General features: G+C 41.1%; 1 protein-coding gene across 4 annotated transcripts in view; it reads left to right on the plus strand.

The window, feature by feature from the left end:
- Positions 1-10,882, plus strand: part of PCDH15 (protocadherin related 15) — a gene marked incomplete at both ends in the record, with an annotated part of 350,568 nt that extends 339,686 nt beyond the window's left edge. For 2 of the 4 annotated variants that reach the window (XM_084265723.1, XM_084265724.1), the window contains 5 exons: positions 1,591-1,612; positions 3,055-3,093; positions 4,326-4,399; positions 5,204-5,336; positions 10,328-10,882. In XM_084265723.1, coding sequence (XP_084121849.1) covers positions 1,591-1,612; positions 3,055-3,093; positions 4,326-4,399; positions 5,204-5,336; positions 10,328-10,882 — 823 coding nt within the window. Of the gene's footprint in view, positions 1-1,590; positions 1,613-3,054; positions 3,094-4,325; positions 4,400-5,203; positions 5,337-6,126; positions 7,714-10,327 lie in introns of those variants that run through there. The other 2 variants (XM_084265721.1, XM_084265722.1) reach the window with 2 other exon arrangements.
- Between the last annotated feature and the right edge of the window lie 14,430 nt (positions 10,883-25,312).

A 25,312-nucleotide genomic window follows, 5' to 3' on the forward strand; every position in this document is an offset into this window, starting at 1 on the left:
TACATCATTGCAGGCACTAACGGCCTTCCTTCCTGTACTGCACCAAAGGTTTCTCTCTGACTGACTGCAGTGAAGTCTGGCTGATAGTGTTTATCCAGAAGCAATTCCTCCCCCAGTGGGAGAGCTTTCATTCCTTCCTGGAGACAAACAATGTTGTTTTGACCTTTGCCTTTTTTGTCAGAATTGATCCTTGTGCTGTATTGAGTGACTAGGTAGTTTTTGTCTTGTGGGGGCTTTTTTTCCAGTTATCGTGGCCACACAAAACTATAAGAGAAATATAAGCATCTCTCAAAACACAGCATGGTGCTATTTTAAAATTTGAATTCCAAATTGAATGAGAATTACTTACGTTACACTTTTAATCTGCAATACAGCAACTACTTAAGAGCAATTAAGATTAATAGGCTTATGTATCCTCTGTGCAACACGAGACCTTTATCTGAAGATTGTTCTTGGCGATATGGAAACTAAATACAATGTTTCTCAAGTGGGCTTTGAGAAGTCACACATCGGCTTTTGATGATAAATCGTCATTTCAGTTGTTCATTAGTTTTCTATTATATGGGTAACAGCGTTAATGCTGATAATCAATTCCATGTGCTGATTTTTAACAGGAAACTGTAGAAATGGCAATATTAAAGAATTAAAAGGACTTCTACTCCATTCTTTACTATTTATTCAAGTGTAATTAATGAATTTCCCTAGGCTGCTCTCTGTGTGTTTGGTTAAGCTCAACATAATTTTGAACATTTACTGTTTCCTTCTTTTAAAAAATAATTAAAACTCCAGGCTTATCCTTAATAGTAATGTCAGGACCTGAATTGCATTTTCCTGGTTTTATCTATGCCATTTAAACTTTCTGTCACAAAATGTGCAAATAGAGAACTTGATAGACATAAGTGCATTTGTCATGCACATGAATGTCTCTAGGAAAATGAATTAAAACAAAAAATTTCCAATAAGATGAAAAGCACAAAGCCTGTGGCAAAATAATCATAGATAGCAAAAAATAATTTAACTTCTCCTTCCCTCAGCTCCCTGCAGAGGAAACATTAGGAAATGTGTAATTTTAGTAATAATGTTGTTACAATAAATTAGTAATAGGAGCTCCAGGCCAATTTTGAGGAAGTCCAGAAGTAGAGGATAAACTGTTTTGCTGCTTAACCAGACGGGCAAAGCAACAGTCTATTGTAGATGACCCCTGAGGCCCCAGAGAAGGTGACTGGGCCAGACCTCTCCTATGGGAAGGCAAGGGAAGCTGAATGCAGCTGCCCCCTTCCCTTGGCTGAGTTCTGCTGGGTGCACTGGCTCTCTGGCTTTTGGAGATTGGGGATTTCTTCTCATTCATTTGCAATCTAAAGCAAGAAAAGATCCCGAAGATTCTCTAGCCTTCCTCAGATAATGATTCCTGTTCCAGAGCAAATCCAAAGAAAAACATATTTTGTATTGTACATATGTATTTCTTTTCTTGCTAGTAGTATTTCTAATTGCATTATCTTTTCACCTCTCTCCAGAAAGAATGGCAATGTGCACCTTTACATAGTCTCCCAGAAGTGTACTAATTTTTCTTTTTCTTTTTCTGACTTCTAGGCGAGGATACGCACAGCAAGAGGTAAGGCTGCTCCCCAGTTGTGTTTGAACTATCAATGACACCAGCGTTCTTTTCCTGTGCAGCCTGTGTTGTGAGTCTCATTGCTACCAGGTGTTTTAGAGGCCATAATTGCAAAATGGTTCAAAAAGACCACAAGACATCCCTTGGGGAGCTAGAAACCACCCAGCTAGGTGACAGCCGCTCCACAGACTACCAAAACCAGTTTCCCAGGGAATTCCCTCCACGTGTGCTGTGTTTTCTTATAGCATGGCTAACCATTGGCCACTGCCTGCATACAGGCCTGGTACTGGGCCACAAAGACCTCTACAACTTGATGAAGTCTGTGGTTCTTGCAGCATCTTCCTCTCCAGTAATGAATAACAGCGAGTTTCCTTCAGAAATCTGAATGAACTCAGTTAATAATTAGAAAATTCTCCAAAATACATTTCTGTCATGAGGGCTGATATTTACTGCTGAAGGCAGGATCATCTTTTCTAAACTTAAGGCGTGTGCCTGGAGCCTACTGCTCAGTAAACTCAGTGGTGCCTTACGAATTGCAAGCTCACTGTTCTTCTGCTGTGATATTTTCTCCCTGTGCAGAGCTGAATTGTATCTCTCAATTCAGATACAAAACTTCCCCATCTCTCAGGGTTTGGTTTTGGCCAAGAAACTTGGCTGAAATAGTGCCACCACATTTTGGGAGGACAACTGTACTCATTGTCCAGATAAATCTGATACTATCTACAAAACGACAAGTGATGTGCATCACTTGCAGACAACTGGAGCTGCAGAGTAATTAACAACATGATTATCAAAAATTACCCACATTTAGCTGCAAAACACCCAAGAGGAGCCAGACCATCCTGTTGATCTCTCCATGCAGCCTCCTGGGGTCTTTTCCCTCACGTCAGCATGCTTTTCTCACTGCATGCACAGACAGAAAGGAATCACATGCAAGCTGTAGAGAAAACAAGTGAAGTAATCCTTCGATGTCTTATGAACAAAACTGCACTTGTGATTGTGGGGTATAGAATTAAATGCCACAGGAGTCTATAAAAGGAGATAGAGAATTAAAGCAATGGTATTGCAGCAGCAGCTGGGGTAAGAAATCAGATCCCTTCAAGTTCCTGATAGCTGAATTGCAGATTCCCGTTTATTTGCTTTCTAGCTGTCGTGGGTAATTTTTTGTCTACCACTGTCTCCCTGCTGTCTCCAACACAGACCACACAACAGTTCTCTGGTCCTCTAACAGAAGTTCTTGAGTTAAATAATTCAGAGAGTCACCACGCAAACCAGGAATTTAATATTGGACTGTGAGGTGATTTTACTATGTTAGGTGCTTCGCCATGGTGTGGGAGTCACCCGGTGACTGCCATGCAAAATGCGCTGAAGGAACTGTGATTTTAGGATTTCTTAATATGCTAAATGCTGCCTAAATAATGCTTTGTAATTTTGTTTTGTAGCAACAGCAGTTGCTGAGACCTTCTCTTCTCAGACCGGAGGTACCACTGTTTTTCTTTTTTAAAATATTTTACCTCTTTTTTTAATGGTTTTCACATAATTTTCTAAGAAAACCTTGTCTTGGATAATTTTTTTCTCCCTCTTTTAGATGAAAAGGAAAGGGTTGACATCGTTACATTGTTTAAAATAAGATTCTTAAGTTTGTTACACCTTGGTATTTTCCTCACGAGCATCTTTCAGTTGCTCCCACAGATATCAGTACAAAGACTGAAGGCGTGCCTCATTTCCTGTCCAGATTCACAGACAGAAAAATTTCCTTGCTGTCCATTCACAGTCTGATTTTTCAGATGTCAGTCAAATGATAATTGATTATTGTGCCTAGCGATGAACAGACAATTGGCCTGCCAAGGTAGTGGAAACATTAGCACGCTGCTGTGAAATGCAAAGGCTGCTCTGGATTAAAAACCAAATACTTCCTATTTCAAATCTTCTAGATCCAATATAATTTCTTGAATAAGCAACAGAGCAAATGTAGCTTTTCTGAGACGTTGGTGTTGATGGTATTTCTGTGGTACAGAATGGTGATCATTCTTACAGTTATAATTATAGTGAGATGCTCCAACACAACTTTACCTTCATTGGACAGTAAGAAAAGCCTTCTGGAAAGTGTGAGATTGAAATGGCATGCAGTCCCGGGCAAAACACAAGCCCTGGTGCTCTGTGTCAATAGTGGAGTTCAGAGATGTTCCACAGAGCAGCCTAATACCAGTGAGTGCGAGGAGTGCCAGGACACCCTGGCACTTTTATAGGATGTAGACAAACACTTATAGCTTAGTCCAAGGCTGCTCATGATTGTAGGTGGCTGAGTAAACAGCATTATAGAGACCTGACAAACAGTGTAAGTACGACAGGCCTAATCTTTCAAGGCAGCTTTTTCCTTTGAGAGGAACACAAGAAGTGACAGCAAACTTGCTGTGAGTCGAGTTTGCTGTGTGGGGTTTGTACAGGACAAGTGAGACAGTATCCCACACCAGAACAGCATCTGCATTTAGCTGACCTAGAACAGTTGCTCCCAGGGAATGCACCAGGTAAGGGGTCATGGAAAGCTCCTGGTGGCTTCTCATTGTGGTTCTTGACAGTTGTCAGTGTTCCTCAGATTATTATCAGTCTTTATTTTGCTTGTTTGCACTTGAAGACATTGTTCTTTGTAGCTTTTTCACCAGTCATTACCATTTATAACATTTGCATTCAATCAGTGTTTCTCTTTTGACAGGAGTTAAGTATGGAGTCTGGAATTGATCCAGGGCAGGAATACTATGGGCAAGATTACTACAGTTATGAGCATGGGTATATTTTCACTTTTCCTATAGATTTCTGAAAATGCCCCTTTTTCAGGTTGGTCATGTTTATTATCACAGCATCTAATCTGGAGCCCTTCCTTCACCTCAGGATTGCTTTCATCTTTCTGTCTTGTTCTGACAACAAAAATCTTTTTGTAATAGTTAAGGGGATGTTGTGAACTCCCCTCTTCTTTAGGAATCTAATTATTAGGCTGCAGAGCATGTACCCCATCTGTCACACTGGTTTTATATTCACTTTTTTATTTGCATATATCTGCTGCCATGGAAATTAATTTCCATTATCTCCTCCCCTTCTGTGGCTTGCCAGCCTGACTGATACCTCTTGCTCACAGTTTCCAGTCAGCACCTGGCCTTTTACATTTAGGGAGAGGAACCTGTTCTGATAATGCCCACCTGAGGGCAAGCACTTCCCCAGGAAGTAGTGCTGTTCTTACAAGCTTGTGGGGATTCTTCAGGACTGATGCCAGGGAACCTGCTTTTTCATCCCCCGATTTAAAAAAAAAAACAATCCCCCCCAAAAAAATCATGTAAACCTGGAAAGAAGTTTATTGCACAGAGGGGATTTTTGACTTATCCCAGAGACCTGGCAATTTGGATCAGCCTCCATTTTTAACGGGCTTACAGCCAATTCCGATAGGAAGAGGTTTGGGATTCTGTTATCACTAGGTTAAACACAAAAATGTCCTCTCAAAGGTGGAGAGAAATGAGAGCAAAGAAATTCTTGTCCTACGGGGGATGAGTGTGTCCATTTGTGGTGCACGTTATTAAGAGACAGTGGTGTTTTTGCCAGGTATGAACTGCCTCAGTATGGGAGCCGCCGCCGCTTGCTGTCTCCTTCAGGGATGTACGATGAGTATGGAGAAGTCGTGATGGAGAATGACGGTGGCTACTACTATAGTCCACATGGATCGACAGCAGAAGAGGTAAGCATCTCTGGTGCATCGATTCCATCTCTGCAGCAAGGCAAAGGATCATTATAACTTGTCTGATGTGGTTTGTAACTGCTTAGAATCTTGTGTTCTGTATAGAGCAGGCAAGCAGCTCTTCCAATGCCAATCATCGGTTGTCCTTCTGAGGACCAGTAAAGTTTGTGTCAGCGCCTCTTTCCCTCTTTCTAGAAATAAAAAGAATTGAAAATATTCTTTTAATATCCACATTTAATATTCCCTCAGCATACACTTCTAGTTCATAAAAAAACAACCCCATATAGTTTTTGGTAGTGTCATTTCATATTCTGGGGCATTACTGATATTCAGCCTGGAACTGGTGATGCCCCACTGAGAAGTGCAGTCACCTAATCTAATTTGTCATAAAGTTCTTAGCTGACTGTAAAGAAATTTTAAAATGTCAGTGGCAGCCAGAAGAAAGTCGGTTTTAAGTCTTCTTTTTTGTTTTGTTTTGTTTTTATAAATCTAATTTTAAGAAATCCTAGACTCTTAATCCCTCAAATGGATTTTAAGTAAATGAGAAGAGATAACATTTACAATCCAGTATTTTTCCCTGTTGTGGCGTAAGGTAGTTGTGCACCTGCCTCCTATTTTAGACATAAATCCTTGCCCGTAACATCGGTAAAAAGCTATTCTGACACAGGTAAGTTAGTTTGATATTCGGGAAAAAAGGTGTGTTTGTTCCTACTGACTTAATTTCAGGGTATGAGTTTTCACAATAACTATGTTTCAAATTGTAATCAAGATTCATTTTCACAATTTGCAGGGGATGAGTCAAGGCAGAGGTCCTGCAAGCAGAGGTATAAGCCAGAGAGCAGGGGCTCAAATAGAAGGTAGATCTTTAGGTGGTGGGATGGATCTAAGACATGGCTCTGGAAGAGCATATAGGACCAGCCAGGGAAAAAGGAAACTAAAAGCAGTGATGCACTTAAGTCGCGTAGCAGTCAGCGCTCACAAACCAGTAGGAAGAGCTGAGTCTGCTCGTTCTCCATGGAAGAGAGCAAAGATCTTCCCAATGATTCTGCAGAAAGTGAAAGGCAGTAGGAAAGATTCCAGTTACGCTAAGCTGATGTCCACTCGCCAAGCAGATGGTGAGAAAAGCATGATTATCAGGGGAAGCTACTTCCAGAAATCAACAGATGACAGACCTTCGATGAGAAAACTAAATCATGTGTTAAAACGCATTAGTGTCTCCCGAAAATTTGAAGAGCCTATTAGGGAAGATTCAGTGCGTGCAAGAAGGAAAGGAGAGGAGGAATATGAAAGAGATGAAGCAAAACCAGGAGTTTCAATAAGTATCACAGCAGAGAGTGAACATGAGGACAGTGATTATGAGAAGAAGAAAAAGAAAAGAAGAAAATACACCTCAGAGTCATCTGCGAAGAGTAGTAGCTCTGGCTCAGATTCGGAAGATAAAGACTACTTGAAAGTAACTCTGGACCAAGATGAAGCCACTGAAAGTACTGTGGACTCGGATGAAGAAAGTGGGCACAGTTTTGGTGACTCTGATGATGACTCTGGATCCAGCTCTAGCAGTGAATCAGAGGAGGACTCATCTGAAGAGGACAATGATGAGGAAGACTCTGACAGCGATGAAGATGGTAGTCTGTCAAAGAGCTCATCTACACGAAGTTCGTGCAGCAAATCAGGGACTAGTGAGTCCAGCAGTAGAAGAAGCACTGAAAGGTCGAGTATAAAAAGTAGGGGAGGAAACTCCCGCCACAGAGCAAGGCGATCCAGCCAGAAATCAAATATTAGCTCTACTGCATCAGTTAGTGACAGGGACATGAGCTATGGGAAGGCTTCAGGATCCAGCTATAAGAGCAAAACCTCCTCCACCAGCCTGGAAATAGAAGACACGATAGAAGAGGTTTCAGAAGAAGAGGAACAAGAAGATGTGACACAAGTCAGAGCAAGTCCTGATGAGGCAGCAGATAACTCAGATAAGGCAGTTTCTGAAACATCTGCCAAAGCAAAACTCACTGCTGCTGAAGAAGACAAGAGCGGAAAATCAGCAAGTCATGCTGAGGATAGTGCAGATGACAGTGCTGAAGAGGTTGATACAGATGCTAGTGATAGGGAGGAATCTGTCAGTAAGAATGAATCTTCTTGCCTAGAAAGTGAAATCAGTGTTACTTCCAAAGGTACTGAAAAGACAAAAAGCTCAGTTAGTGCCACTTCTGGCAAAACCACTACTTCCCCTGACACTGAGAATCAAAGTTCTGACACCAGCTTGAAAAGAAAGAAAACAAGGAAAAAGAAGTCCCAGGAAAACAGTCAGTCTCAGTCGGACGAGACGCTGGATACTGCCATCACGGAGTCGGAGATTACTGGTGATTCTACATCCTTTTAAAAAGGAGAGACAGTAGGTGGATGTTTTGCAGTAAGGAGTGATCTTGTTTGCTGTGCCTTCTGTGTGGTCTTTCCTGCACACTTGACTAGAGACAGACAAAAAGAAAACATCAAAGCTTCTCACTTCTGCATTTGAACCCCATATGCTGTTTTAAGGGCAGAACTATAGAGAACCAAAAAAATGTAATCCCTCTTAGACACCACTTGGGCATACTTAGCAGGAGGTATCGATTCATTTTCATTGAGCAGTGGCAGGAAGGAATACTTCTTTTCCTCTGCTGGTTCCTCAGTAACATAATTAAAGAGGCTCTGTGTTGATTCCTTTTGTTGTTATGCACTTTGTGATGCAAAGTAACATTACATTTTGCATTAGCTGTGATAGATAGCTTGATGAACCCAGTGGATGGCACAAACCCATTAAGGGCCTTGGGTTCATGCAGATTATGTCTGTCACAAAGTGGAATGCTGCAGGGAAGAAAAGGGGCAGAACATGGAATTCGATGAAGGTCAGGAACGATGATGAGGGTGAAAAGATGTAGAAGTCATACCTGGTTTCATCTTATGTTCTAGCATACAACATTTGCTAAATCTTCAAATAAGTTCTCTGCTGTAAGCATTAGCCCTGTTTGCAGGGAGGACAGCTGAAGTTGCAGCAAAGCAACACCCCCAGAACTGCAGAGTGCTGCTAGCAGAGCTAGGATTAAAGCATTTCTGGATCATGAGATTCAGGTTTCAGGTACCCATGATGTGCAAGACAGGAACACAGAGGGAGGTGTACAAAGTGAGCTTGGTCAGAAAAGGAAGTGGATTACATTTTCCAACTTCTCCCCTTCCCACCTAACAGTACAGTAATTTTATTATTTTTTATAGCATCTGTTCAAACATTTGAGATGCGTGTGCCTTATTTACTTTCTATCAAAAGCCACAGAACTGTTTCTCAACCACTAGATTTACCCAGATGAGGAGTAAGTAGCCTAAATAGAATTAAAGCTTAGCCTTGCGAGTAGTTTAAAGCTAGTACAGATTCTGGCCTCTGCAGGAAGGCTCTGTGAGACAGGGGGGAGAAAAACTTTTCAGTTTTTAAGGAGTTGAGTCTGCTGGGGAGTCATCCTGGCAGGACAATCGGTGTGGAGCTGCAGAGCATGATACTAACTTTTCAAGTATGGTCTTTAATTCCAGTTGGAATGATCACTTACCTACTTTTTTTTTTTTATTCCCTTATAGCACAAAGTTGTAGCTGCACATAGTGTTTAACGTAAATCCCATTGAAACTCCTCAGTCTTCTCATCAACCTTATCTGTGCAAAGAAAATTGTATGTCTTTATCAGGAACAAAAGAATAGGCGTCCAAGTAATTTGTACAAAGTGTAACTTCTGAAAGCTTAAGAGTAATCACCACTGTTTGTACCTTGCATGGTTTTCTTTCTCTGAAAACGAGCTTGTCCTGTCTGCATGTGTATATATTACAGTGTGAGTTAGCTATGATGGTAATCTGCTACCTTAGTGAGATGACTGTTTTTGTTGTTAATTCAACAATGAGAGTAGCTTCTTTCAGTATACTGCAAGGAGGCATTTATTTTTAAAGGTTCAGTTATAAACTAAGTAATGGGTTTTGTGTAGTCACGGTCAGTACAAGTCATAGCAACAGAGAAATTTTTTTAAATTAACTGTATAAAAAGTATATAGAAATTATATCAGATCTGAAGTCTCATTTCTCAGCTACCTTCCAATTAACAGCAAAATATCTCCATTGATTCCACTAGATTGGAACTGGCTCAAAGCCTTATATTGAGCTTTTCTGGTTTTAACCAGCCAATTTTGCCAACATTGTGCCAGAAAGCTTCCCTTGTGTCATCCCCAAGATCTTTCTCTGCTTTGATGTATTGTGCCTTTAAACCAGACCTGCCAGGTGCCATTTCTGCACAGAATTTACAAAGCAGTAATACTCTGGAAGGCCTTCCTAACACTTACCCATTACTACAGTAGTATCTTTGAAGAATCACTTACACATTAGCTTCATCATCAGTACCTTCCAGTTTCCGTCAGAGGGGGTTTAGATTAATTAATCTAGTTGTTTTTCATCTCTCTTTGTATGATAGGCAAAGACATTGCCTTGTCAAAACATGACTGGCTTACCAATATCATTTACCGAAGTTTTCTTTTGGAAAGCAATGTCTCTGATGTCAATTCTCCAGAAAAGGTGCTCTTTGAGTTAACGGGAGCACAACTGAATACATCTTCCAGGAAAAAAAAAAAAAGAAAAAAAAAAAAAAGAGGAACTCCCCACCCCCTGCCCCAAATTTGTCACTACTTTCCAAATCTGAAGAAAGACTTTACAGTTTTTATACACTCACATTATGCAGTTCATGTAAACAAGTTTATCCTTTGTATAACTTTTTAGCACAGAGAACGGTTTGCATGTACAACTGTTAAGTATATGATAGTGGCACACAGTGGCAATCAAAACTATTAAGAAAGGGCAGAAAACAACAAGTTACTAAAGATCCATAAGAAGTGTCTGGATAAAAGACAAGATAAATAACAGATAGAAAAAGGGCAGGAGAATGTAAGAAACAATGCTGAGATTTAACAACATTTCTATTTATTGCCAAACAGTGGGCCAGAAAGAAAAGGATCAAGTTGGTAGTCGACCCAGAGTACGAGACCAGCTCCACTGGAGAAGACAGCGCTCCCGATTCCAGCCAGAGGAATCGTCTTAATAATCCAAATATTCAAAACAGCATCAACGGTAACATCTACATTGCACAGAACGGTTCTGTTGTCAGAACCCGTCGTGTTTGCCTTGGTAGTAATTTAAAAGTCACATCTCCAGTGAGGCTGGGGAAACAGTTCAAGAAACTGGACAAGCTTGCAGTGACACATGAGGAGAATGTCCCACTGAACACGTTGTCCAAGGGACCCTCTTCTAGTGATAAAATGAACACAAGACCTTGCAGTGTCTCATTTACTTCCTCCACTATAAGGGCCGACAATATAGTAAAAAAGCCAGGGGGCTCCAAAATGAAAAGCACAGAAGAGCAAGAATCAGTTGTTGATAAAGAGGATGTCAAAGAGCCCTTGGAGTCACACAGTGAACACACACAGTCAGACGAAGAGGAGCTCTGGATGGGCCCTTGGAACAACCTTCACATACCAATGACAAAACTGTGATTTTATTTTATTTTATTTTTTAATTTTAATTTTTACTTCAGTTTATAATAAACTGCGCTTTTTATTGTCACTGAGGAAAATGTATGAAATTTGTATTGTGCACATACATTGTATACTACGAACGACACGCTTTAAAGTTTAAAAAAAAAAATTTGCACTCACATTTGTACCGATTAATTGTCCTCCCCAACAACTCTTTTGACAGGCTCCCATTTCACTAAACAATACTTCATTTAAATTAATTTGGGTTTTTTGGATCTTGATTTCTTGTTTAATAAACCGTAAACTACTAATAAATGCACAGCAAGCTTTGGTTAACTTCTCAGACAGTTCTATACATGCCTAGCTTGTTTTTCTGTATGGTACTTGTGGCTATACTGTTTAGATCTGGAAATTGTCTCTTTATGTTCAAGATTTATATCCAGAGCTCTTGATTCTGAACTCAGAGTAATAAATTAAAAATAAATCCACAAAAGTCAATGGAGCAAATCCTCGGCTGGCTTAAATTTGAGTAACAATACCAAAGTCCATAGTGATTTACCCATTTATGCAAACAGAGTGTCTTGCTCAACGGCCCACTAGTGAACTTATGTAAGAGTGGAATTGAAGTTTAGAAAAGTACAGCACTGTACAGTAGAAAAGTGTAATAGACGATTAAATAAGATCAAAATTGCAAAGAGGACGGAAATGGGTAGCAATTAATCTTATTCAGAGTTACCTGGCCATGGTTTGTTCATTTTCTTTTGTAAATTAGCTCATTCCAATTTTGTTCTCAAGTCAATTTTTCATCTTTTCATCTCTTCCCACATCAGTTCTGTTCTCTTCTTTATATGGTCTTTAGCTCCAGTTTTTATGCTCCATCAATAATTGTCATCCTATGGCTGTATTGCTCCAAAATAAACCAGGATGATGCACGAGTCCGTGTGATAGAAATAGGCATTAAAGAGTAATTAATAGGAAGGGATGGATACATTTTCAAGCCCAGCTAGCTGTTGGGTTAAATGGTACAATCACCATTCCACTCCAATAGTGTTGAACATAAACCTGCTGAAAAGACAAATGGATCACGGTGAAGAGGATAAAAAGTGAGTATTTTACGAGGTTAATAGGCATAAACGGATCTATGAAGGGCAAAGGGTGTCAGAACACACACACAAAATTGTTCCAAAAACCTTAAGTAAGCATTACTTGTAAAATGCATTATGTGAGTTTTGGCCCCTGCTTGTAATTTCTGTTTGTACCTTCTAGTAAGGGGCTTTGTTGTGTTACAGCTTGAATAGGGAGCTGAGAAACACTGCTGTTCATAGCCACCAAGTAATATCTAAAAGACAGTAGCAATACAGAGTGAAGTGTTTTTTCTCCTATGTGATACAGGACAGGAAAAAGAAGATCCGTATTCACGTGAGAAAAGTGTCCTGTTGTATTATGCAGACTATTTTTTCCAGGTAGGATCAAACTAGTTATGAGAACAATATGGATACCTCCCAAAAGATAGGAAGAGTCAACAGATAAATGCATGCAACTAGTAAGGAAACAATCGACATCGTCGTTCTTTCCCTTTTGCTGTAGCAGAAGTTTCACCACAGGATCTGGATGACAATGGCTGTTGGTTCTGCCCCAGCAGTAAATGGACATCTGCTACTGTGGTTGTGCTTGTTTTCCGCTTGCACAGGTTCTGCTCCATGAGACTCCTCTCAGTGTTTCTCTTCAGAAGCTGTTCGCATGTTCTGCTGATGTAAACGTGACATTTCTGTCAAATGCCTCCTTTTCAAGCTGAGGTTTACGACCAAATATTTTGAGATGGTGCTTGTTTTTAGGCATGAGAAATGCAATGTAGCCTACCATGTAAGGGAAAAAACCAAAAAAGACCAGGTATTTCTTTCTCCTGACTCTATTAGTTTGGTATATTTGCACTTGGTACCTAACAAAATGCAGCTGTTTGGAGTTTAGCTAGATTCTGAATATATAGATAAGAATGATGGAAGAAAAAAAAATCTATTCTTTGAAATAACTAGTAAAATGTTATATTTTAATCCTGTTTAAGATACTGTTATTATTTCACTGCATCATTTTTATTGCAAGATCTGTCAGTTGGATTCTTAGTAAGTAATTTGATAATGTCGTATGCTTTTTAGAGAAACATTTTCTCCCAGCTACTCAGTTTTCTGAGCAGCGAAAAAAAGTTGTTTCTTTTTCTAGGTATTCTCAGCTTTACTGGCATTAGCTGTAGCTCTGGGCAGGATTGCCAGGCCCAACACTGGTGGTCAGCAATGCTGCGCATGCTTATCAAAGGCAAAACCTGTCAGTACCATCAGGCACTCTAAACATTTCCCACAATGCACTAAACATACAAAATACAAATGTCACTTGGAAGCAATGGGTGGGGTTTATCTATAATCTAGCTCTATTTTAGCTAAAACTTGTAGTGACTTTCAAATTTTTGAATACTGAGAGGGCCATGTCAAAATGTTCACAAGTGCAGAAGATTTGGGGAGGGGTGTGTCTTTTTTGTGGCTGTAATACTGTAACTCGATACAGAATCCAAATCTTTATTTTCTGGGGATGCCATACTGTAAATTAGTAGAAATTTTAGATCATGAGTAGGCAGAGGGTCCCACAACCAACAGTAGTAACATTACAGGCTGATACAGGGGGAAAAAAGGTCACTTACTTTTCCTTTGGGAAGGGAAGTATTAGCACAGATTTGGTGGATACAGTTAGTAGATTAAAGTGTCTGGGTCTTGGGATAGAATTTACAGCTATTTAACCACTGAGATTTGTAAAGCTGATGCAACGCATGTGCATTTTACCCTGGGCGGCACAACTATTCGCTGGCTGACCGATCAAGGTGATAATCATTGCTCCTAACATTGATTTAATTTGTTCACTCCTCCAAGCAGGCACTAATAGTTTTGCAGTTCAGTACAGCATCTGCTGTGTGTTCAGTATAAGCAAGGACCAGATGACCGATGGCACAGTGATGCCCACTGCAAGGCAGAACAAGGGCGCTCAGGAGAAAACCCAAACTTCTTTTGCCAGTTCTTTAAGTGTTTACTGAAATGAGCAAGATTGGACAGAAAGCCCCGCACATCTACTGGGGACCTGTTGGGAAGAATAATGCATTAATGGTAGGTAGTCCTTGCACCCAGGGTTTGCCTGAGTAGGTGTTGGGGAAAGGACAGCATGGTTGTGGTAGGTAATACATGTGTCTGTCTTGGGGCCTTCTACCAGTAAAGCGATGTCATCAGCATTCTATCCTCCCTTCCTCGTTATGTTGCTGGAAAACTTGCAGAGTCTCTAAAATGGAAGGGAGATTGAAAAAAAAACCTCGTATTTTTATTCATGGGGGAAGAATATCAACCTTTTGCACAAATTTCAGTTTATGTGGTGGAAAAACATGTGATGGGAATGGAGTATTTTTGGCCACTCACAACCACAAAAGGGCTTTCTGGAAAGTGTCATACACTTCTATGAGAATACTGCCTGATATTTAAAAAAGCCTCTAATGGATCACAACCACAGTGGTTCTGGTTTCTTGTGGTGTTTCTGCATGATGATCTTGGTGGTTGGGAGTTGGCTTCTCCTTTTTACATCTGTTTGCCTCTAGCAAATGTCACTTGTAGCTCACAGTTTCACAAATAAGTATATTTTGCAGCTGGTGCTAAACTCTTCTTAGCCTGTGATATTTATAATTGTGTTGCACACAAGGGTATAAGTATGAATGCTTTCTCCTCAAGCCCTAGTTGGTGGCTCTGCCATGACACACAGCTAACCAGGTATAAAAAGGGCAGCAGCTGTTTTCTGCTCAGTAAATGCTTGTTTGCAGCACACAGAACTGGTAACGTTAAGTTACCATTGACTATCTCATTGTTTATAGCCTGAGAAAGACTTGCATTTCTTACAAAGTATTGATAAACCACAAGGTTTGATAAAACCGAAGAGCAATGCAGTTTGTCAAATCAATATTGAAGGCAGCTGGTTCTCAAAAACCCATTAGATGAGTACTGAGGAATATTACCTTATTTATTATCGGAAGAAGAGAGTTTCAGTAATTTCACTGTTTGGGGTAGGAGCGCTGAGTCCAGCTGATGAAATGATAAAGCTGTAGCCATGGCCTGGATCAATAGTGTTGCAACAGCTTGAGCGGAATTGGGTAATTCACTGATAGCATAACTCCAGTGCAGCTTTCAGGGTGGCACCAGCCTGGACAGCCGAAATGTAGTTTATGTTTTTGGCACCAACTGTTGCTCTTTACCAATACATGAAAAATTACCTTGTTCATGTTCATGCTTTGTAGAGAAGGGCAGATTTGGCACAGAACTGAACATAGCGTTACACTGGAGGGGGGTTAGTTTTGTTCCAAGAGTTCAGGGAGAATATGACCCTCATGTTGGTAGCACCCCAAAGCCGTGTTGTACATCAGCGTGGCCGAGATTGATAGTTAACGTCTCATTGGTGAACTCAGCGAGTGGATGTATAGTATGTGTGTGCATCATCTCTGGCTGCCCATAGATTATTTGACGTCTCCTGAGGCATATAGATGTCTTGCATTATGCTTGCTACTAACTGCTGGTTGCTTAAATACATGTGCTAGTAATTTTGCATTCCAGAGTGCAGTGAGGTCCCAAGGGCCTGGCATCTGGCAGCCAGGTGCCCTGTCAAAGGGCTCCCTGCAGCACAGTAATTTGCCACCAGCCACATGGGTTGGAGCCAACAGTATCTCTTTCCTACCAGAGTTAAGCCCCATCTCTCACAGGTATTCCATGCTGTATCTGCTCCTGTTCACAGATGGAACAGTTTCTGGGCACCTGCTGCAAGCTGTGTGCTGTGAGATATAGTCAGTGGCTGCCAGGTTCCTCCCACTGCAATTTAGCAGTGGGACGATGGTTTTTGTGAGAAGAGATGGCAAAACCACAGGGTTTAGTGGCTGAGCTGGTACTCACTGCAGCAACACTTGAGGTTCTTATTAATGTCTGTGTCAAAGGCCAATGGGAGAGTTTAGAGTTTCTCTAAACTCTACTTTGCCATGATTATTTTTAGTATCCGAGAAAGAATTAGTTATTTCCTTATAAAGGTCACTAAGGGAAATTGTATTAAGGTCATTATTTAATCTGATTAATTTTTCACAGGTAGAAAGGTTATTATTTTTTAATGTATTACATTTTAGAAATTAGACCTAGACAGCATCTCTCTAACTGCATTCACAAAGAGCTATTTTATTCTAACCTGTTATCTCAGAAATGCTGGGAAGAGGCTGTTTTAATTAAAAAAGAAAGGTGCAATTTTGAAATATATAAAATGCTAAGCAGGGTCTGTCCTGATTTAGTGTCACAAAAAGCTACCACAGCATCCTAGGAAGAGGGGGGTAAACAAAATGGTGAATGCTGATTAATCACCTTTTAAATGAGGAACGCTAAGTATGAGAATTGCAGTAAACTACTAAACTTAATACTATCATCAGGCCACGTGAGTATAGTAAATATTTGTCTCTCCCATCAGTTTAATTTACTGATACACATTTTTCCCTTGCAGACTGAAAAATCTGCATAGTTACACTGTCGATATACATAAATAAATGAACTATGAGGATGTAAAGTCTGAGCAGACATGAGGGCACAGAGTGGCCTGCAGGCACCTTGAAAGACCTTCACGATGCGGTGAAGCACCATTTGTGGTGAGGGTTGTTAAGGCCCAGCTAGTAAGAGGCACAGGAAGGGAACAGAAGTACTCCCAGATCTCGTGTTCAGAAGCGACGCTTGGCTCAGCCACTGGTTCTGTCTTGGTTTCTTTAAAAAAGCTGAACAAGGACAGGAGAGAACAGGACTTTGCACAGCGCGTGGAGAGATACCCAGTCTAGCACGGGTGCCGGAACACTGCCACGCTGGGCATTGAGCTGCCCAGGCTAATTATCCTGCCAAGATGACAAATTACAGTCCCTTGTTTTCTGGACTCATGGAACAGCCATGCCCTTGTTTGCTTGGAGGGGATTTGCTCTCTTCAAGCATGTACGCTTTTGTATCTGCATGCACACGTGCACCCTCTTGTCCATCAGCCTTCTCCATCTCTAAAGGCATAGCTACGACATGGACTACTAGATAAAATAGATCTTCCTGTTAAAACAAGCTAGTGGCTGAGGAGAGACTGCTGTAAATGAAAGGTGGAATTTCTGAATAAAAACTTAAATATACCTTTAAAGGGGGCAGGAGGAGGGAGAGAGGAAAAGCACGCAGCACTCATTACCAGTGTGCAACACCACTATGACAGACCACGTGCAATAGGGCTGTGTGACCATCATACTGTGGCGCACACCAGCCGACAGTGTGCGCGGGTGGCCAAGAAGGCCAACGGCATCCTGGCTTGCATCAAAAATAGTGTTACTAGTAGGAACAGGGAGGTAATTGTCCCCCTGTACTCAGCACTTGTAAGGCCGCATCTTGAGTACTGTGTTCAGTTTTGGGCCCCCTCACTACAGGAAAGACATTGAGGCCCTGGAACGCGTTCAGAGGAGGGCTACTAAGCTGGTGAGGGGTCTGGAACACAGGCCTTACGAGGAGCGGCTGAGGGAGCTGGGATTGTTCAGCCTGGAGAAGAGGAGGCTCAGGGGAGACCTTATAGCTCTCTATAGCTTCCTGAAGGGAGGTTGTAGTGCTGGGGGTCAGCCTCTTCTCCCGTGTAGACAGCGACAAAACTAGAGGGAATGGTATCAAGCTGCACCAGGGGAGATTCAGGCTGGACATTAGGAAGCACTACTTCTCTGAAAGGGTAGTCAGGCACTGGAATGCACTGCCCAGGGAGGTAGTGGAGTCACCAACCCTGGGGGTGTTCAAGGAAAGACTAGATGTTGTATTGAGGGACATGGTTTAGTGGGAGCTAGTAGTAATAGGTGAATGGTTGGACTGGATGATCTTTTAGGTCGTTTCCAACCTTGATAATTCTGTGATTCTGTGACTTGGCAGCACCAGTCACTCCATGGTGTCAGAGCCCCTCTCCAACCTAGTCCCACTGGTTGAACACATCTGAGATGCAGACCCAGAGCTGCCTGCGTGCTGCCCTGTGCCTGCAGGTGTGAGGTAGAGTTCCCAGTGAAGCCAGAGCACGTTGCTCATACCACTGTGAAGGTAACACAGCTAAATAGCTTCTTGTGCCAAATGAGTCTGGGTTAGCAGGAGGCAAAGTGCTCAGCTGTAGGCTCCAAAAGGCATGCAGGAATGTCACGCTGATTTCAGCAGCTCCTCTGTTTATGACACAGCTTTCCAGCCTTCCTGATAACCTCTGTGTCCTCAAACTAATGAAGATGTGATAGCTAAAGGAAAAAAGTATAAAAAGAAAAGACAGCAAAGCTGCTGAGGTTTAAAAACAAGGTAACAGGCTGCAAGTACAATGACACAGCCCATCTGCTGCTACTGCAGGATGTGTCACCTTGATTTCTTGTGCTTCCTTCCCAGCATCCATTCACCTGGTGTGCTGCATGAGCATCAGGTGAGGGCAAGACTGGCCTTTTAGGAATTTGGGGTGGGGTGGGGGGATGCAGACATCCTAGGTTGTGATAAATGTTCACTTGAGTGCTGATAGTTTTGCCTCTATGTAAAATACGCTCAATCGTTAGAATTTAGGGGTAATAAAATATAATAAATCCTATAAGACAGCAGCTGGAACTGTCCTCTTAAGGTCCACTTAAGAGCAGAGACTTTGCCAGTGGGTAAGCACATCACACTCTTGTTGACAGCACCCTGAGCACAGGTAAGTGCAAAACTCTGGCTCCTACAGCTGGATGGGTATACCTTTTCAAAATTTTAGACCTTCTTTCACTGATCTATAGACTGCATGTAAAAAAACTTTTTTAAAAGGACGAAGGGAGCATCATCTGGATGTTTAAAGCCTGAGGTAGTTAGTAACATGCTGCGGATAGGCTCTGATCAGCCTTGACTCTCTTGAGGATGGTTCCTGCTTTGGCCAGAACAAGAGGGTATTAATTTGCTGATTAAAATCAAACCATCACCCAGAATTACATAAACTTGCATCAAATTTGTTTAGCATGTGCTAGGATGTTGTGCTGTTACAGTAGTCAAGGCCGAGCTTGTTGCATGCATCTAGCCAGGGTACATGCCCACATGCAACTTGCTCAATGAGCCTTAGTCTTGGCTTCACCGCAGATCGTTAGGAATGTCAAAGTCCCTTTGCAGAGGGGGTATAGGTCACCAGGGCGCTGGCACCCTCGATTCCCATCCTTCATACCTTCTCCTCCAAACACTACACCCACTTTCTCCTGATAACTGATCCTTTTTTTAAATCTTTTTGTCCATTGTACAGGAGATTTCTGATAGCTGTTCAGCAGCTGCCTTGTTTGCATTTTACACTTGCATATGGATGTATGGAAAATAAAAGGCTGGCCTAAGCAGTAATTAGCTATTGGAGGTTAACAAGAAAACATCACCAATGCCTTAGGCTTTAGATCTTTTCTGGTTGAGCTGTTAAAGGGATAAAGTCTTTGAAATGCAGAAGGTGCTATAGCACTGCAGTTTCTGAGCATGACTGATGTTAAAATCAAAGGATGCTCAGCAGACACACACATTGACCATGCCTCCACATAGGAAAACTCTCTACAACACAGTAACCAGAATTCCAACTGATGGCAAGGGTATTACAGGAACACATCATCCAAGAAGAGGGGTGTTTTAAGAACTCATGAAAAATATTCCTCCAGTGCTTGTTGTTGCTGCTGCTGAAATGTTGGTTTCTAGTAGCATTTAAAAACAGGGGAGTGGGTCTCCTGAATATAGCATAGGAAAGCAATCCATCCAGGGACAAACTGATTTTACATGGCCTTAACAAAGGGGACTTCTGTAAGGCCACTTATGAGACTGTGGCCTCAGCTGTTACAACTAATACATGTTTTAGAAGCTTTAATAATAAATCAAAATGGTTATTACTATTGGAATGTGGACCCTTTTATTCAAGCAGCAAACTGCTGCATGGATTCATATAAAAGGAAACTTATCTTTATGAATGCACTGAAACACAAGAAACACTTGAGACTTGGAAGGGCTTTTTCCAGAGTAAGCTCACTATGGAACCTATTCACAACTGTTCATTTTCATGCAGAGTTAGCTTGGACCATGTTAGTTCTGTACTGCAGAGTTCAGGGCTTGTGGCCGTATTGAAGTGCAAATACATAACTCCCCAGACTGATTCCTCACTGCTGGTTTCACTCTTGTTTTCATGTTTGGCTTTTGGTAGTTCGGGTTATGAGCGTTGATTCTGTGCTGTTTCTAAAAAGATGGATTTAAAAGCAGATCTTCTACATTGAATGTGAGAAACAGGACACAGAAGTATTGGTTAGTGCTAGTAAAGCAGCCTGGCTACAGCGTGCATTATATATACAAGCTGACTTTTCACTGAAAGATGACTATCCAATGAAGATTAACCATCAAAGGCAGTTTTCTGTGGTTTTTTGCAAGGAACTTCTGCAGCAGGATTTGCATGGAAGGGAGTGTGCGTTTTTTCACAGCTTCTTTCTCATTTTCTGCAAATATGAAGAAGAAAAATGCCATCTCTGCCATGATCTGCCCAATGATGCCCAATTATTTTGACTATTTTTGGTTAATGATACATGTTGGGCTGTGCCCTGATTTCTGAGAACTGTCTATGATGATTCCAGGAGGTCTTCCTGTAGTTGGACCTGTTGGTTCAGAGTTCAATGTCTTGCTGGTAGCATTTGGATTATTTTTTAGAATGCAATTCATTGCATTTCTCTCTGCTGAAAGTCATCTATCTCCCTGCCCATTCAGTTCTATGAGGTTCCTGTGGAATAGTTGAGCAAAATTGTGACATTCAACTATTAAAAACTACTGGTTTATTTGGATTTGGGGTTTTTTGTGGGTGGTTGGGTTTTTTTTTAATATATTACATAATATGCAATGAAATATCATTTGTTGGAAAGGTATTCTGTGTTGTTGCTGGTGATAATCACATTTATTTGTATTTGAACAATGCAGTATGAATGAGATCTATGTAGCAGTAATGTGTAAGTTTAGCTGGTCTTCAAGCCCTCTCCATCTTTCTAGATGGAGAAAAAGTTATATTTCTATATGACAGATAAAATAAAGGGCCTGGCCAGGTAGGTGGTGTTGGGGAGATCTTATTTACACTTGAATACATCTCTGTGTGGCTGAACTGACTAGAAAAATGTAATCCCCAAACCAAGCGGGAAGGAAGTAAGGCAACAGATGGTGTGGGGATTCGAAGCATGAGTTTCATGTGCTTCTGCAACTGACTTTGCTGAAGTGGGCTAGCAAAGGTTTTGTAAAAATACATCCACTGTGACGAAGTTGGATCACTTTTGCCTTTTTAAACATTGTGTTGCTGTTAAACGTTCAGCCTGAGCAAGTGTTCTGCTGATGACCCTACATGTACAGACCATTGTGTTAACATTTCTAGTTTTAGCCTGTGAATTTATTGATTTGCAAATTAGATGGAATGCATTCATGTCCTTCCCTATTCTGCATTCTAAGAAATGCAGACTTTTGAAAAGCATGTAGGAAAGCAGATTTTAAGTTTCACAGTCTTTCTTAATAACACATCCCCAGAATCTTTCTAGCTGAATCTAGAAAGGAGTGTTAGTTTTGCTCTTATAGGATCAATTAAAAAAATCCAAAAACAAACAAAAATATTTCATATTCTAGTGCTTCTCATTAATTTTAAATTCCCAAGACAGAGTGAAAAAACACTCTTGTATCATGATCACTGCTGTTGCTTCTCCTTCAGTGCCCAAATCTCCTTTTTTCTCCCACAAAAACCTTCAGAGTTTGGTTTTAAGAAATATCATTCCTACTGACTTCTTGCTTCATCCATTGCACAGCATGCCAGATCACCTTAAAAACCTCTGTCTTTGTGATATGGCACAGGCATCTGAAGGCTGGCCAGTAATTCAACTAGCTGCTGCTGCTGCTTGCCCTTACTTTCAGGAGTTCAAGTTCTTTTCTAAATGAATATTTACATATTTGACTGTGCTCTTGAGATTTGGCAGAATGCCCTAATATCTGTAGTCATGCCTATATCTTGTGGGAAGTGCTCAGCCCTAGCACTGCAGCATCACTACACCAATGTGCCTTTATCACCAGGTACTTCCTAGATTCCCACTCCTTCAACAATTAGTCCTCCAATATTTGTGAGATACCTATTAGCTCTCCTAAGATTTGAGGACCTCTATTTTCCTAATGTTGTTGTTAGTCTCTTGGTTTTGGTTTGATTTCCTAGGGAAACAACACTTCTGTGACTGCCCATATACGTATCTTCTCACCTGTCTCTCCTGCTCTGAATAATTTCTCAACCAAATGACTGATTTAATCCCAATTTCAGAGAGGATTAGCAGTCTCCAAATCAATTAAGTTTCCAGAAGCTTCAAGAAAATTGACAGCAAGAAAATTCCTGGGTAGAGGAAAGTGAGAAGCAAATGAATGCTGCTGTACTCACGGAGGAAGACACAAATTCAGCCATTACTCATTCTGTTGGCTGCAGACAGACAGCTAGGATATGCCCAGCCCTACCATGACCACTGAGGGCGTCCTGGGGACCTTTGTATGCCTGGTGTGACTATGGTATGGGTGGCAGAGCAACAGATGAGAGAAATCCAAATACCTTCTTCACTCATGGTGCAAGTTACTTTCTTTTCCTACTGTCATACGCAGCTGAGATCTTAAAAACCATTAAAAAGCCAGCTGACATTCTCTGATATGTACTTTTGCCCACGAGATGCAAATATGCTCATCCCTGTCACACTTTGACAAGCAGAACATTTCAAGCGCTGTCCTCAAAATAGACTTAAAAACCTTTGACTTTTGGTTTCAGTTAATGTTTTCAAGATATAATAAGAATTTAATATGTTGAGTAAGAACAATTATTTGGTCACTTATAATGAGAATTATGGCAGCTATGTAATACAAGGGTTGGGTTTTTTCCTCATTAAAATGAAATTCTAATTAGAATGATAATGTCTCTTCTTTGGGGAGGCTTTTACAGTAATTGCGAGGTCACCTACAACTTTGTTTGAATAGCCAGTTAATTCGCAGTTTCATTTTAGTAGCTGTCTTCTGTGACTTTCACCATAAACCCACAGCCTCCCACTAAACATAGTTTCACAAAAACAAGAGTTCCAGGTAGAGAGGTACTCAAGTTTTCTTTTGCATGTTATCTAAGAAAAGGCACCCTACAGACAATTTGGGGTGATATTGACCCTGTTATATTCATTTCCTAAAAGTTAAAAGGAATAGAGCTTGTGTTTTTAAACCTTCATCTTGGATATATCATCTTAAGTAAATTATAAATGCAATAAGCCTTACAATGTGTCCTGCGTCTGAGGTAGAAAGTGACATAATCTGCTGTGCAATATCCAGTTTTCATGATAGCTGAGAGGTAAGCAGTAGAGGAAACCACAGTTAAAAGGTCTGTATGTTAGCAGAAACCTGAAACTGTGCTTTTGTTCTTTGGAAGTATATAACATGTTATTCTAAGGCAGATGTGACTCCGCCAGTGGCTCAAGTTGATCAGCACTGGGCCACACAGTTTCTCCCTCCCAGCACACTTCTACAGCGTATTCCCCTTCTCCTGCTTCGCTGCCCAAAGCCCAGCCTGCAGCCCACATCCACACCTGTCTCACCATTTCTCTGTGCCCTCTTCCTATGACACCATCGTCTTCTCCTGCACTGTGTGCACCTCTGGGGACATGCCGGTGCCTGGCCTTGGCAGCCCAGCAGGTTCTCCCAGCCCTGGAAGATAATCAGAGGTTTCTATGGGTGGGATGTTTTTTTCATTGTGCTTTCTAGGTAGTGAATCAACAAAGTCTCTTTAATTTCACTTCGTTAAGAAAAATTAATAGGATATTTGCAATTTGCAACATGCAGTGTAAAAACAAAAGCTGAAAGGATCCAGAACAGCAGCTGGACATGAACATAAACTGATACCTGTTAATTAATTTTGCAGATTAACAGCCTCTTCAGGCATAAAAACTTAAAGCCTAAAATGGTCTCTTCACATTCAGCTGCAGAATTGATTTATTAATCCTTTTCTTTCTCCTTGAAATTATTTTTGCCTGGTAAAGTTGTAGAAGAGTCCCTCTTGTGGTATATGCCATTAAAACAACAGACAGGACTGATTTTATCTGGTCTAATTTTCCCCTCTGGTCTGCAAGTTAAGTGTAAAGATTTCTATTAGATCAGAAGCATTAACAAATCACAAGCGTGCTCTGCCTTCTTCTCAGGGAGTTTTCCAATTGGTATTAGGACACCAGAAATAAGGACATTAAGTCTGATTTTCTTCCACTTAACTGCTGCTCTTAAAATTCACAGCTTGTCAGCTGGGGGCTTCTTCACAGCTTCTGCAAAACATAGTACTAGAGGAGTGAGTGCAGAGGGTGGGAAAGGCATGAAGGCATTTTTCAGGATTTTCCTCAAGTTTGTAAAGTTGAAGTCAGGGAGAAGAAACAAGTCATTGAGTCTGTGCTGTCAGGAATCTCAGTGGTGGTGGGAAAGATCAGTGCCATTCAGTGTGGCTGTCAGCACAGAATTCGCCTCTTAGTCTTCTGGGAAAAGATGCAGCATCTATTCCGGGCTCTGCCCCTTTCCTTCTCCTTTCTAATGTATTCAAATTTGGTTTTATTGAACCACACAAAAGTCTGAGCGCTGTGTGGGATGGCTTATGGAGCTGTGAATTATCATTTGCATGTTGTTCATCTTAGAATGTTTTCTGCCCTGCTCCTCTACTGTGGGTGTGTTAATAACTTTATCCACTAATGAGCTGTTCAGGGCAGTTGTGCTTTGTGGGCTGCTTCATCTCCCTCACAAAGCAGAGAGCTTTCTTGAGTTCACAGTGATTTTTATTTTTTTTTGGCAATACATCATATTCTGACTCTGCCGGGTCACTCTGTCCTCAGCACAAGTATGATTGCATTCAGGTCCAGACAGTAAGGAGAAGGAAATCTAGGTTTTGTGGCACATTTTTTAAGCTGTATTGGTGTTTAGGCTATCTTACCTGCTGATGAGAATTTCTCCTCTCCTTCCAGGTTTCACACCTTACTATCTTTTTTTTCTCCTCTTTTTTAACTTTTCTTCAAATGTAGCAGCCTCTGTTCCTGTGTCCATTTATTATTCTTGCACAATGAAGGAGGAATTCATAGCTTAGAGGCTTGATATCCCTGCAACTTTGATTGCAGCAGCATTTCTGTCTTGTTTGGCTGTAGCTGTTTCCTGCAGCAGGGGGTAAACAACAAAGGTATTTGCTGGGCTGCACTCAACTGTTTCCATCCCCCATACTTTACCGCAGGTCAGGGCCAAGCATCAGCTCAGTCTCTCCTGTTCTCTGTGAGAACACAACCTCCATGTAACCAACAGCCTTTATTCCAGCCGAAGACATTTGGCTTCATACAGGAGAAAAGGG

Source organism: Gallinula chloropus (genome assembly GCF_964237585.1).
Source record: "Gallinula chloropus genome assembly, chromosome: 5".
NCBI classification, from domain to species: domain Eukaryota; kingdom Metazoa; phylum Chordata; class Aves; order Gruiformes; family Rallidae; genus Gallinula; species Gallinula chloropus.